The following is a 12,792-nucleotide window of genomic DNA, read 5'->3' on the forward strand; positions in this document are numbered from 1 at the left end:
GGCAATTTCGAGTCTTCGGCGTTCACGCGTTTGGGGTGCGGCGGGAAAAAGCCGCACGGCCGCGGGGAGAACGTGCAAACTCCGCACGGGTCGGGATTTGAACCCCGGTCCCCACACAGCTGTAGAGGCAGACGCTCTAACCGGCCGTCCTCTGAAACAATGATACGTATTGTGTCCATTTTCAAGGTTTACAGCGAACTGACATTATTTTGCAGTTATACGCCACAAAGTTACTTTTGTGTGTTCCTTCCCGACACGGACTGACGACGTGTTTTTAATCGCACGACATTTTATTGATTGGATTTCCTGCCAGGGAGCCGACACGCCGAGACAAAAAAGATGAAGACGATGTTTTCTCAAACTAAAAAACCAAAAAGCTCCTTAAATCCTTTGGATGTCAAAGAGTCGGATGTCGGTGTCGTACCAGATGGGAGGATCCAGGTTGCTACGGCGACGAGAAAAAGCCACAAGTGACACCCGGCGCGGGCCCGACGCGGCCGACGCGCCCGTCGGAGACTCACCGCAAGTAGACGACGCCCCACGCGTACGTGCGGAACCACGAGGACGTGGCGGCGTTGGCCTGGTACTTGCGGATCAGGATGGGATGCGGCACGGGCAGGAGGCCCACCAGAGTCCCGCGTCGGAGGAACTTGAGGATTTCGGACTCGTCGGTCAGAGCCCTGAGGGAAAAGGACGGGCGACACGGAGGCCCTGAGATCCAATAGCGAAACCCGCCCCAAAGGCGTCAGCGAGCCCTCGCGTCGGCAAAGTCGCCGGGAGGGAGCCAAACCTCCGTCCGAGGCCGCAGAAACAAAAACCGCTTTGGATTTCTCACTTGTCGATGCAGATCTTCTCCACCTGAGGGACCAGAACCTGCAGAAGTCGCATGATGGTCTGCAGAGGAAGTTTGGACTTCCACGACGACACCTGAAATCACGACACGGCGCCGGCAGTTAGATCGGGCTATCTGTCCGTCCTGTGAGCCGCTTATCCTCACAAGGGTCGCGGCGACAGCCAGCCACACGCCCTCGACCGGTCGCCGGCCACATAGAAACAGACGACCGTTTGCTCTCACGATCACAACTGGGGGCGATTTAGAGCCGCCCAAATATGCATTACTTAATACAATCAAGTCTCGTGGACGACGGCTGCTCTTCCCCAAGCGGCCGTGCAGACGCCGCCTCGGAAAAGCACAAAGCGAGGACGGAAAAACCGAGACTGACCCAGTCCGGGGAGGCAGTCCAGGGCCCCGGAGCCGAAGGGGTGCCGGCAAGCCCGGTTGCAGCTTTGCTCTCCGTCTCCGTCTGGGTGGAGAAGAAATCGGAAAATGAACGTCTTACTTAAGACTTGGACTGTTTGCCAATCCCTTCCTAGTGTGGAGAACTGCTGGAATGTGGGGCGAGTGGACCGTTTCTCTCTGTACGTCTCCCAAGATCACCCAAACTGAAGTTTTAGTTTGCTTTCTTCCCATCGTGACCATATTTTTATGATGAACATTTTTAGGGACAAAAGTGCCTCCGCGACGTACAAATCCTCACGCTCCGTATTGGGAAACACTCATCGTTCCCGCCATCCCAAGAACGATCGGGCCCCGCTCCGCGCAAATCCCTTTGGAGTGACATAGGGAAGACTATCGGGGGCACAGGCGCGCACCTCGTTCTCCCCCTCGGTGTGGGCGGCGGTCGGCGGGGGGTCCGCGGCCGTGGCGCCCCCGTGGCCCACTCGGGACTTCTGGGCGATTTTGCTGAACCCTGAAAGCGGAGGAGGTGACGCCAACGCGAAGGCCAAACGCAGCAAAAGTCACAGGACGACGGACCCCACCTGGACCCGGCGGGGCGCCGGGCCAGCTCGGTCCGGAGCGGGAATCCGCGTCGTCCGTGTCGCTCTGCGAAGGGCCGGCCTTCTTTTTCTTCTTCTGCTCGGTCTCGTAGAGAAGAGCCTTGCGGATGGACGCCGCGTCGGCCCGGAGGTTGGCCAGCTGCTGGAAAAGGTTCCTCCTCCGGATCAGGGAGTACACCAGGTTGCTGTTTCCTGCGAGACGCAGCAGGTCGGGGGTCTGCGCCGCTTTGGCCTCAGTACGCTGAGGAGGTTTCGAGGGTCCGCCTACCGTCAAACTGGTACTGGATGATGTTGTTGAAGACCTCCAGCAGGAAGAAGACCAGCTGGTGGTTGCGCGGCGCGGAGAACAGGAACCAGGGCGGGGAGAAAACCTCCAGAAGGTGCAGAAGCTTGTTGGCCGACACCATGGACAAACTCTTCAGGTACGGAGAAACTACAGCCGACCCGCACAACGTGACTACAACGGAAGAGGCGACGGACGGCCGGCGGACGCTCACCGTTGACGACGACGGTGAGCAGACAGTCAAAGAGCGGCCGCAGACGACGATGTCCGCAGGTCATCATCCTGTGGAAGATCTGGGGGGGGGGCGCAAAGCGGTCAAAGCCACGTCGGTTCCCCGTGCGGCGCCGGCCGGCAACGTTACCACGAGCAGCAGGTCGGCGTGGGTCCCGCTGAAGACGGGGACGTCCATGGGGGCGCGCGGGGCGAAGGGTTTGTTGAGGCGCACGCCAAAGTTCCTCTCGCCGCTCAGCAGCAGCAGGATGAAGACGCCCATGTGGACCAGCCCCACGCCAGCTGCAACTTTCACACGGCGTACTTTACACTTCCTGCGCCAGACTCAAGAGATGTGTGGATTCAAGCGGTCGTCGTAATCCTGAAATAAATCTCGGCCGGTTCCTCGCGCCATAAACCGTGCGTGCGTGCGTGCGTGTGCTCAAAGTGCTACGCGGCGAGTCTGCGCGCCTTCAACCGAAGTCAAGTGTTGTCGAGAGCTCCACGTTGGTCTGCGGGAGACGTTTGAGTCGGGTCGGTCGGCGTTCTTCCACTCACACGGGTCGGCGCGGGCTTCGTTGAGGAAAAACAGGATGGGCACCAGCACGTCCAGCACGTCGCTGCTCTTCAGCACGAAGTAGAGGAATTTCTGCAAACGCGTCGCCGCCATTAGCGGTGGCGCGAAACGTGCGGGCTCGCGCTCGCTCACCTTGTTGAAGTCGCAGAGCTTCCAGAACAGGAGGAGGAGCTCCTGGTGGAAGGAGATCTTCTTGGCAGAGTTTGGCAGGTAGGTCTGCACCAGGGGGTTGTTGAGGAGCCGGATCAGACCTTTCAGGATGAAGCTCAAGTCCTGAAAAGAAAAGAAACTGAAAAAAAAAAAAAACTCAAAGCAAATTCACGGTCACGTCACACCAACCTCACCTCTTCTCGGTGGATCCTGGACAGGAAGTTGACAAACTGGTTCTCGGGATTTTGGCCGGACTGCAGAGGACGAGAAGGCGTCAAAACCGCCTTCAGCTCACCCGATAAAAGAAGAAAAACTTTGGCTGCGTTCCTCACACTGGTCTCGTCCTCCGCTGAGGCCGTCGAAGGGCGGAGGACGTCGGGCTGCTCCAAACTGACAACGAGAACCTGCAGCGCTTGTTCCGCCAGGATCTGCCGCCGGTCCGACAACAGCAGGTGGTCGTAGGGGAAGCCGGAGCCCGAAGGGTCGTAGGCGCACACCACGTTCAACAGCGACGTGAAGAGAGGGAGGGCGTGTCTGCGCTCCCCCGCCGCCGCGCACCCGCCTACGCGTTACGCAGACGCTCGCTCACCTACACGACGGAACTGCTGAAACGGTACCTGTTGGCCGCGGAGCAGAAGAAGAGCACCCAGGGGTTGGCGCGGTGGTCGCCGGGCGGCTGGTAGAGAACCTCCGAGAAGCACGTCAGCAGCAGCTTGAGAAGCTCCGCCCTCCCGCGCGCACAAGCGACCAGGTCAGTCAGCGACGACAAAGCGGACGCCCGACGAGACGAGACGAGACGAGGGCGGGGCCTCCCTCACCTGTTGCCGTCGTAGACCGAGTTGGGCGGAGGCGACGGGGCGAAACCCACGCCCGCCTCCCAGATCAACTCGCAGCTGTCCACCGTCTCAGTCTCAGTCTCCGTGTACGTGACCGGGACCGGGACGTCTTCCTGCGGCGGAGACGGCAAAGTCGGCGCCGACACTACAAATGTTTGCTGCGTCCGCTCGGGAGGTTCTGCGTAAACGGAAATGACGGAAACGGTGCGTGCCCGTCCGTCGGTCATCTTCTGGAATATGTGAGGAAAATCTGAAGGCGGACGTTTTTCCAGTTGAACCGGGCGGGACGCAGCCAGCGCCGCCCCTCGTGGGCTCTCGCCGTGTTTACTCAAGCTGTCGCGCTTCCGCACCCGCTAGTCAAACGCGGTCGTTTAGCAAACGACGAGGGCTTAACGCGGGAGCTTCTGGAGCTCAGCTGCATTGTGGGAAACAAAAATGACTGGCCTGCCCGCCGCGCTTGCGGCTCCGGACGGAGAAGTCGGGACAGAAGAGAAGGTCGGACACGGCGAGGAGCAGCGACTCGGCCAGGGGGCGACCGCCGTCCGCGTCGTCGTCGTGGCGGCGACGCTGAAGTCAACAGGAATGGGTCAACGGGCGCGGACGGGCGGAAAAAAAGGGGGCGGGTCCGGGCGTACCTGGTTCTGGGCGCCGGGCAGGCTGGACCAGAAGAACCCTCGCCAGTCGGCGTCCTCGTAGATGAAGGGCAGCACGCGGGTCAACAGACGGGCGCAGTTGAGGACGGCGGCGCGTTCACGCTCCGACGGGCAACCCCGAAGCGCCGCCCGGCCCAACTTCTCCACGGCCTGACCGTCGCAGGAAAGAGGGTGGCGTGACTCGGCGCCGATGGGATGGCGCCCGCACGAGCGCGCTCACCTTGTAGCACAGGGTCGCCAGGTTGGACGGCGACTCCTCCCTCAGCGCTCGGATCTCGGCGGCCGGAACCAAAGCGAAAATGTCCTGGACCGAGGTGGCCGGGTCGGCCCAGAACTGCTCCCAGAAGCCATCGTCCGACGCTTCCACGGGCTGCGGGGCACACGCGACCTCGCTTAGCGGACACGGATGCTTCCGGGGAGTCGGCAACCGTGAACGATTCCGCCTTCGGCGAATAATCACCACGTTGGCATTTTTACATCTTGACGACATATTTGAGTCTTCAGTCGAACTGCGCGAAAGTTGTGTTGAATCAAAACAAGACAAATGTGATTCATCAACTAGTTGAAACGCGCACGAGAGTTGCCGATCAACGGTCGAGTCACGTGTCCTCAACTGTGAGTGGAAACGGAGACTTTGGACGAAACGTTTTTGTGAGCAGGGTCCGCGTCTCTCGCGTTCGCGTTCGAGTCCGAGTCCGAGTCCGAGTCCGCGGTGACCACTTTGTACCCTCGTTGCCAGGCAAAACCTTCCGCAAGACTTAGTCGAGCACGCTGTCGGAATTAGTTCTGGTACCATCTGTTTGCACGCCGACGGTTTCGCGAGCCGCCGCGGTCCGGTCCGCGCGGCTGACCTGAGCGGCGCTGGTGAGTTGGATCACGGCCTTCCTGAAGTGAACTTTGCTGTCTCCGCTTCCCATCTCTCGCTGGTCCGGACCGGTTCCGCTTCAGCTTCAGCTTCAGCTTCAGGTGCGCTGGGGAAGACGATGCGTTCGCGACCCGCTCGGACACGAGAGAGCTTTCTCTCTCTCTCTCTCTCTCTCTCTCTCTCTCTCTCATCTCTCTCTCTCTCTTCTCTCTCTCTCTCTCTCTCTCTCTCTCTCTCTCTCTCTCTCTCTCTCTCTCTCTCTCTCTCTCTCTCTCGGCGGGAAGGCCGCCGCTCGTGTCTCGCAAAGGGATACGTTTTTATTTTTCGGCTCGTGCTTTTGGTTCTGCAAGTGTTCGAACAGAGCGCAAACACACCCACGAAGAAGAAAAGTCACTCGCCATTCCTGGCGGCAAATGCCACGCGTGTTCCCTCATCGGCGGATCTCCAACATTTCCACACTGCAATCACATTCGAGCCCGTGCGTTAAGGACAAAAAGGCTTACTTAAAGATGTTACACATCACTTTCAACGAGGCTTCTTCGTGAAAATCTCGAAAGCTCTCAATTCCCACGGGCCGTGAATCCAGCACCAGCCTCCAAGCAGGAACTCAGCTGGAAAACTTCCGGGATGCAAAAGTTTTTGTTTGACTTTCATCCGCGTGGCGGTGACGTCACTCCCATCGCAGAGCAGGTAGATGGCGAGCGTTGTTTGTGTGGGGGGGGGGGAATCCTGGTCTGCATATACGTATGTGTAATGTACGCAATATATATATCATAATCATCTTTATTGGCCAAGTATGGAAACAACACACAAGAAGGAACGCGTGTCTCCGGGAAGTTGGGTAGTTGGAGCTCCCCACAGTACGACAAAAAAAACCACGTTGAGTCCTACAGCAGACCGACAGTTGCCCAAAAGATGCGGCTCGAGTCTTGTAGGATGTCCTGCATCCAAAGTGGACCCGCTTGCACGTTTGTGAGGGTCAAAAGGTGCCTTTCCTTCCTTCCTTTCTTTCGTTCTTTCTTTCTTTTCTTTCTTTGCGCACGCGCGACGCCTCCTTCTTCAACTTCCTGGCGGGGCTCCCCCCCCCCGTTCTATCTTCAGCAAACGCAATGCGGACGGTGGTGGCGTCGCTCCTCCTGGCGTGGGCGTTTGGGCCATCATCAGCGAATGGCGCCAGCGTAAGCGGCCGGCGCTCGCATCCTCTCGTGGTCTCGCTTCACCTGAAAATGTCTTCGTTTTTGTGGTCTCAGGCCCGGCGGCCAGACGAAGGGAGGACACGTCGGCAGACGATTCTGTCGTCGTCGTGGAGCTCAGGTGAGCCGCCGTCGAGTCGGGACGCGTCGGCGCAGGAATGAGCCCGACCGGCTGCGGTTAAGTCAGCGTGCCGTGATCCGTCGGCAGGAATCTGTCAAAACGGAGGAACGTCAGTCCCGAGCGTGACGACGGGCCGGCACATGTTCTGCTTGTGCGGCGACGCTTTCGAGGGCGCCTTCTGCGAAACCGGTGAGAACTTTGTCGAGTTCGGAGCGGGACCGGGCCCGAGAGTTCCGTTGCGTGCGGTTGTGCTACGCGTCGCCGGCTGGGCTGAACGTGTTCCGTTTAGAACTTTGCGCCGGCGCCCCCGGATGAGAGCGACCCGACTTAGCTGAGCTTTTGATGCTAACACATTGTGGAAAATGCGATAAACTTGCTAACGATAGCATCAAAAATTTTGTGGCATGTGGAAAGTTGACCACAAACCGTACGGCAACACATGTAGACAGATATATTCTTCATCCTCTGCAAACCACCACCTCGATGACTTGAGAAGCTGCGACCGTTTCTGATTGTGTGTGTAATGCTGCCCCCAGGTGGCCACAAGGCCCGTGCACACCCGAAGGAGCCGCACGACATCCATAGAGTTGAAGCAAAAAAAGAGATGACAATCGCGTCACTGACGATCCCCGCTCGGTGGGCCGCGACGTGAGCGTCAGTGCGAATGTCTGTCCGCTGACCGGCGACCGCTCGGGAGCGTAGCCCGCCTTTCCGCCGGGACGGGCTCCGGCGCCCGCGTGAGCGCTGTCGAAAATGGAAAGAGGCGAGATTCGATTCCTCGTCGGCTTACGTTTTGACGTAAGCGCGAGAATATTGAGTGCGATTTTTTTTTTTTTGTACTGAGAAACGACTCGAGTCTGACGTTGCCCCCTCCCCTCGTAGCGAAAGACGTCACCGACTGCTACGAGGGCGTCGGGATTTACTACCGAGGCTTCCGGTCCGAGTCGGAGAGCGGCCGCCCGTGCCGGCGCTGGGACGCCGACACCAGGCGGCGCTACCTGACCCTCGACGTCGACGCCGGCGCTCACAACTACTGCAGGTCTGAAAAAGGCTTTCTTGGTTTCCTTGGCAACGGCGCTTTTCAAGTGCCACAAGAAGTCAAGGACAACAGGAAACTGCTCCAAAACACAAAGCAGCATCTTCCCAAATGATAATTAAAAAAAAAAAAAAAAAAAAGCGGGGCGGGGCGGGCAGCTCACAGTTGTGAGGACGGCGGTTCAAAATCAAGAGAGTTTGCCTGCGAGACTTTTCTCTCCGCTTTCCTCCCACGTCCCAAAAAAGTGTGATTGCGAGTGCGACCGTGGATCAAATGGAGGGATGGATGGAAAAATGACATCAAGTTAGCAAGAGAAAAGCAAAGTATACCACAACGCCATTGTTGTCCGACGAAAGCGACGGAAAAATACTTCAAAGAGCAAAAGAAGCGTAATCCGAGCAAAGCAAAAATGGTGACGTGGCAAAAAGTTCAGAATTTTCGGAAAATAAACTACCTACCTACATAATCAAATGTAAATGTTACCCGAATGAACATTTGAAAACAAAATATGACAACACGAAAGGCAAGCCGAGTGTCCTCGGCCGGGCCGGCGATGCCGCCAGGGGGAGCTGTTGCGGGATGGCGCGCGTGCACCAGGGAATGTTCCGGAATAACTGCGGCGTGCCGCGTCCGCGTCCGCCAGGAACGTTCGCTTCAGGCGTCGTCCGTGGTGCCACGTGTGGAAAGAGCAGCAGCTGCTTTGGGAATATTGCGACATCCCCCGATGCCGAACGCGTAAGTTCACTTCGCGGCTGGTAGCGCCACCTGCTGCCGTTCCGTCTTTGTGAAAAGTCTCGCTCTTTGTGCTCCCGTAGCCCAACCTTTCGTGATGGTGCCGACCGCCGAGACCCCACGCACCACCCGAGCGGGTAAGCCCCCCCCCCCCCCCCCCCCCTGATTTTTGGCTGAAATCTCATCTGCGTTCCTGTAGCGCCACCTGTCACTCTGGCAGCCCCACATGGCGGCCAACCACGTAAGCTCCTCCCCCTCCTGCGTGTGTGCGTTTCTCTGCGCGTGCATGTCTCGCCACTGTGCCCCCCACCCCTACCGGCCAGCGTGGGCGACGTGCGGCCGGCGTTCTCGCAGGAAGCAGATGCGAATCGTCGGCGGGACGGTTTCGGCGGCGGAGTCGCACCCGTGGGTGGCGGCCATCTTCTGGCGCGGCAGGTCCAAAGAGAAGGTCTTCCGCTGCGGCGGGAGTTTGATCGCCAGCTGCTGGGTCCTGACCGCCGCTCACTGCTTCCCCGACGGGTAAGACGCACCCACCCCACGTCGCGCCACGTCGCGCCACGTCGCCTCTTCCTCTCCGGCAGATCCGACGCCAAAGAGCGCCGCTTCCTGGTGGCTCTGGGCAAGAGCGCCCTTAACCGGAGCGACGCCCTCGAGCAAACGTTCCGCGTGGACAGAATCGTCGTGCGCCCCGACTTCAACAACGAAGACGGAAACTACGACAACGACGTCGGTAAGCTGCTCTCGAGCCGAGAAGAACTTTAGCTAGCGGCGCTCCGTCTCTCGCCCCGCGTCGCAACCTTTGACCCCGCAGCGCTGATGAAGCTGAAACCCAAGGAAGACGGTCGCTGCGCCCGGGAGAGTCGCGCCGTCCGGGCGGCGTGCCTGCCGGCGCCGGGCCGCGAGCTCCCCGGGCCGGGTTCCACCTGCGAGATCGCCGGTTTCGGCAAGGAGAAGCACGGCTTGTGGTACCACTCGCAGTTCCTGCTGCGGGCCAGCGTGGACCTGCTGGCGGACGACGTGTGTCGCCGGGACGATTACTACGGAGACAAGATCAGCGGCAACATGCTGTGCGCGGGCCGGCCCGACTGGAGCCGGGACGCCTGCGAGGTGCGCCTCGAGATACGGGTGACCCGAGTTACCCGTTTTCTGTTGGTCGAGTTTTGCGCGTTGACGCCGCGGGATACAAATTTGCCGGCGCCGAACACGAAAAATAAACAGATTAAAAGAAAGAGTCGCAAACCATCTGACGAAACGCCAAGCGAAGAAGCCTTCACGCTAGCACATGACGCTATCGTGGGGCATCCAAATGGACGTCTTTGAAGTGGCGGAGATTTGAACACAAATGGTGATGCAACGCACATTGACAACAACAACACCGAACAATCCGCATGGTCGCAGATGTGGAAAGAGATTTTTTTCACTTTTCCCCCCAAGCGTTCTGCAACAAATGGGGACAGGTCGCCCCCAAACAAAACAGGTCCATCCGTGTGCTGCCCGGTGGAGCAGCACAATTTCCGTTGAATTGGGTCTTCATTGTCTGTGTTTCATTTTGTTTTGCAAATGTAGAAATATTGCAGCGTACGCTTCTCCTGGTCAGAAATCGGTTTTGTCTGGAACGGATCTTTGGCAAGATTCGAGAGGCTTTCGACTTCTGAGCGTGTGAAACTCGTGTCTCAAAGCAGCGCCGCATTCTGAACGTGTCGTGTTTGCGTTCAGGGCGACTCGGGCGGTCCCCTGGTGTGCCCGGTGGGCGGGCGTATGCTGTTGCTGGGCGTGATCAGCTGGGGCGAAGGCTGCGCCCGCGACCGGCGACCCGGCGTCTACGCCAAAGTCCTCAACTACCGGGCTTGGATCCGGGAGCACGCCCGCGTCTGATTCTTCTCAGCAAACTTGGACTTAAAGTCACATTTTTGACCGGGAGTTTGTACTATTCATGTTGTTGTTGTTTGTTGTTGTTTTTTAAATGTTTACATTTTTTCTCAATTCAATTCCAAAAAATTCATCAATCAAGTGACGTGATTTATATTTGCAAAACGTATTTTGGAACATTCAATTGTTGTTCATGAAGTAGAAAACATTCGTGTTCGGACATTCAACTTGAAAGGAAAGAACGTCATTGAAAATATAATTCCATCTTTCTACATGAGATCCATTTTTTCCTCTTCAATTTTCGCTGAATCGTGGCCGCTCATTGGTTGACTCGACCAGTCGGCCGCCAGGGGGCAGCAACGAGCTAACGAGACAACAACAATGCCAAAAAAAGGAAAGAAGGAAGCTTCCCTTTGGCCAAACTGCCACACAGAACATTTGCAGTGGATTCGTTGGACCGCAGTCCCAAAGGAAGGCGACGACGTCCAATCGAGGATGGAAAGAAAGCGCTGAGAGGCCCCTATGACCCATCACTCACTTTCGACCTTTGACCCTCCCAAAGGGCCCGCGCACCTGCAAGCGCAGTAGCGAGACACCACCAGTGGGTGGCAACCGACATAAAACCTCCACTCCTGGGCTGCAGCTTTTCCATTTTCGTGTCATTTTGTTTTTCTTTTCTCATCCAAATGTGTTTCTTTTCTTTCCAGACGACCACTTGTGGGTAAGAGCGTTCATCCCCAACGTTCAATTCGTTCACTCAATTCCAAGAACCGGGTTAGGGTTTGTCGCAGTTTCCAAAGCGGCCCACGGAAAAAACCCCAAACTGGGGTGCGGCTTCAGTTCGGGACCTGCGAAAATGTTCGTTTGCAGCGCTTCACGCGCAAGGCCCGCGTGAACGTCGACCGGTGAAAGGCGGCGTCGAGATCCGCTTCTGGCGGAGGAGTTCCGCCCGCGGGAAACCGGTCCGGGAAGTCTTTCGGAGGGAGGGGCGGGGCCTCGGCGCAGAACGCCAGGCGACCGCCACTCCGACGCGCAGACTGTCAAAGTGTGCGAGGGACACGAGTCGTCTTTTCAGTTGTCGTCGCGTGAGCCCAATTCAAGTGAGTACCTCTGTGATTGTGGATCACGATAACGATGACGATGATGACGGCGATGGTTTCAGGCCACGATGCCCGAGACGGCCGAGTCGCACGCCTTCCACCTGACCACCAACCGCAACTGCACCATCGAGGTCCTCAACCTCACGTCCACCTTCTGCCTCACCAACCCCAAGTAGGTGGCGCCGTCACCGCTCTTCTCCTTCTTCTTCTCCTCTTTCCAAACAAACCAAAAAAAAACAAAACCGCGTGAGGGAAAACGGCAAAAACTAAATTGCGGGGACGGACTCGGCTCGGCCAATCGCACCGGACGCGAAGATGTCAACGGAAGCCCAACGGACTCGACAGGACGGCGACCGAGCGGTTGACTGACGTTGACGTTCGGGCGACTTTGTCACAGATTCTGCTCCTTTAGCCAAAACGTAAACGCTCGCTAACTCCCGAAAAGGCGCTACCGGTACCGGTCCTCGCGGTCATCCTGTAAGTTGCGCTGGTGCTCCGCAGGGTCCACATGGAGAGCGGCTTCCCGTACAGCCCGCCGCAGCCCACCGTGCGCGTGGGCCGCGGCGAGGTCTGCTCCTTCACCAAAGACGACAACACGGCGTCGGGCGCGGTGGGCGTGCTCACCTACGAGCTCTTCCACATGCAGCAGAAGCGCTGCGACCACGTGGTGGCCGTCATGTTCTCCGTGCCCTTCGACTACACCTTCTACAAGAACTGGGTGGGCGTCGGCGTCTTCCCCAAGACCAAGGCCACCGACCACGACCTCTACGACTTCATGTACAACTCCAAGGACTTCGCCGAGTTCGCGCGCCACCAGGCCGACGGTTCCGGCGTGGAGCACCTCGGCCGCGACGTGGACGTGGCCGCCTGCATGTCCGACGAAGGCCACGCCATCATCAAGCTGGAGATCCACAACAAAACGGCCTGACTCCAAAAATATCAATAAAAGCGGCCTGACTACGACGACGCCTCTTTCTGTCGCACTCGCGCGCGACGCGCAAATACAACGCCGACGCGTGTTCGAAAGTTGCACAAACGTCGGACACACGAAACACGAATACGGCCAAGAGCAACAACAACAACAAAAAAAAACAACAAAAAAACCATCCGACAAACGCAAAAACAGACGCACCCTTGCGCCAAACGCGCAACAAAACAACACACAAAACGTGCATTACAAATGAAAATGGATCAAAAACACTCACAATGGGCCAAACGTGCCTGAAACCGACAAAAATGGCGCAGGAACAACCACGCGTGACGCTCGGGTGACCCGAAGCCGAAAGACGCCCGAAACAAACGCAGTCGTCAGACTCGGCCCGGAATTC

General features: G+C 57.9%; 3 protein-coding genes across 10 annotated transcripts; 2 read left to right on the forward strand and 1 right to left on the reverse strand.

Annotated features, from left to right (window-relative positions):
- Positions 1-23: 23 nt before the first annotated feature.
- On the reverse strand, positions 24-5,579 carry LOC133495183 (protein HID1-like). 4 transcript variants are annotated; one of them, XM_061809524.1, is made up of 20 exons: positions 5,400-5,579; positions 4,769-4,918; positions 4,531-4,698; positions 4,340-4,462; positions 3,878-4,008; positions 3,677-3,787; positions 3,392-3,593; positions 3,254-3,313; positions 3,042-3,182; positions 2,804-2,981; positions 2,484-2,635; positions 2,337-2,415; positions 2,108-2,272; positions 1,822-2,031; positions 1,654-1,751; positions 1,224-1,304; positions 836-927; positions 522-680; positions 425-445; positions 24-151 (listed from the first exon to the last, which is right to left on the reverse strand). In XM_061809524.1, coding segments are annotated over exons 1-20 (2,388 nt in total). In that variant the 5' UTR covers positions 5,466-5,579; the 3' UTR covers positions 24-150. The 4 variants fall into 4 exon arrangements, with proteins under 4 accessions (XP_061665508.1, XP_061665507.1, XP_061665510.1 ...); XM_061809523.1 differs by lacking the exon at positions 24-151 and having other exon boundaries at positions 307-445; XM_061809526.1 differs by lacking the exon at positions 24-151 and having other exon boundaries at positions 307-445; positions 2,891-2,981; positions 5,400-5,577.
- Positions 5,580-5,669: 90 nt separating this feature from the next.
- plaub (plasminogen activator, urokinase b) lies at positions 5,670-10,636 on the forward strand. Of its 5 annotated transcripts, XM_061810902.1 has the most exons (12): positions 5,672-6,399; positions 6,515-6,591; positions 6,664-6,727; positions 6,815-6,916; positions 7,610-7,766; positions 8,407-8,498; positions 8,579-8,632; positions 8,695-8,736; positions 8,819-9,014; positions 9,077-9,225; positions 9,307-9,602; positions 10,212-10,636. In XM_061810902.1, exons 2-12 carry the CDS (start codon positions 6,523-6,525, stop codon positions 10,368-10,370), a joined length of 1,380 nt encoding a protein of 459 aa, XP_061666886.1. In that variant the 5' UTR covers positions 5,672-6,399; positions 6,515-6,522; the 3' UTR covers positions 10,371-10,636. The 5 variants fall into 5 exon arrangements, with proteins under 5 accessions (XP_061666884.1, XP_061666885.1, XP_061666886.1 ...); XM_061810903.1 differs by lacking the exon at positions 8,695-8,736; XM_061810900.1 differs by having other exon boundaries at positions 5,670-6,399; positions 8,695-9,225.
- Positions 10,637-10,825: 189 nt separating this feature from the next.
- LOC133495873 (DELTA-sagatoxin-Srs1a-like) lies at positions 10,826-12,427 on the forward strand. Its single transcript, XM_061810905.1, has 3 exons — positions 10,826-11,464; positions 11,527-11,636; positions 11,966-12,427. Exons 2-3 carry the CDS (start codon positions 11,533-11,535, stop codon positions 12,390-12,392), a joined length of 531 nt encoding a protein of 176 aa, XP_061666889.1. The 5' UTR covers positions 10,826-11,464; positions 11,527-11,532; the 3' UTR covers positions 12,393-12,427.
- The last annotated feature ends 365 nt before the right edge of the window (positions 12,428-12,792 follow it).

This window comes from Syngnathoides biaculeatus, chromosome 22 (assembly GCF_019802595.1).
Source record: "Syngnathoides biaculeatus isolate LvHL_M chromosome 22, ASM1980259v1, whole genome shotgun sequence".
Taxonomy (NCBI): domain Eukaryota; kingdom Metazoa; phylum Chordata; class Actinopteri; order Syngnathiformes; family Syngnathidae; genus Syngnathoides; species Syngnathoides biaculeatus.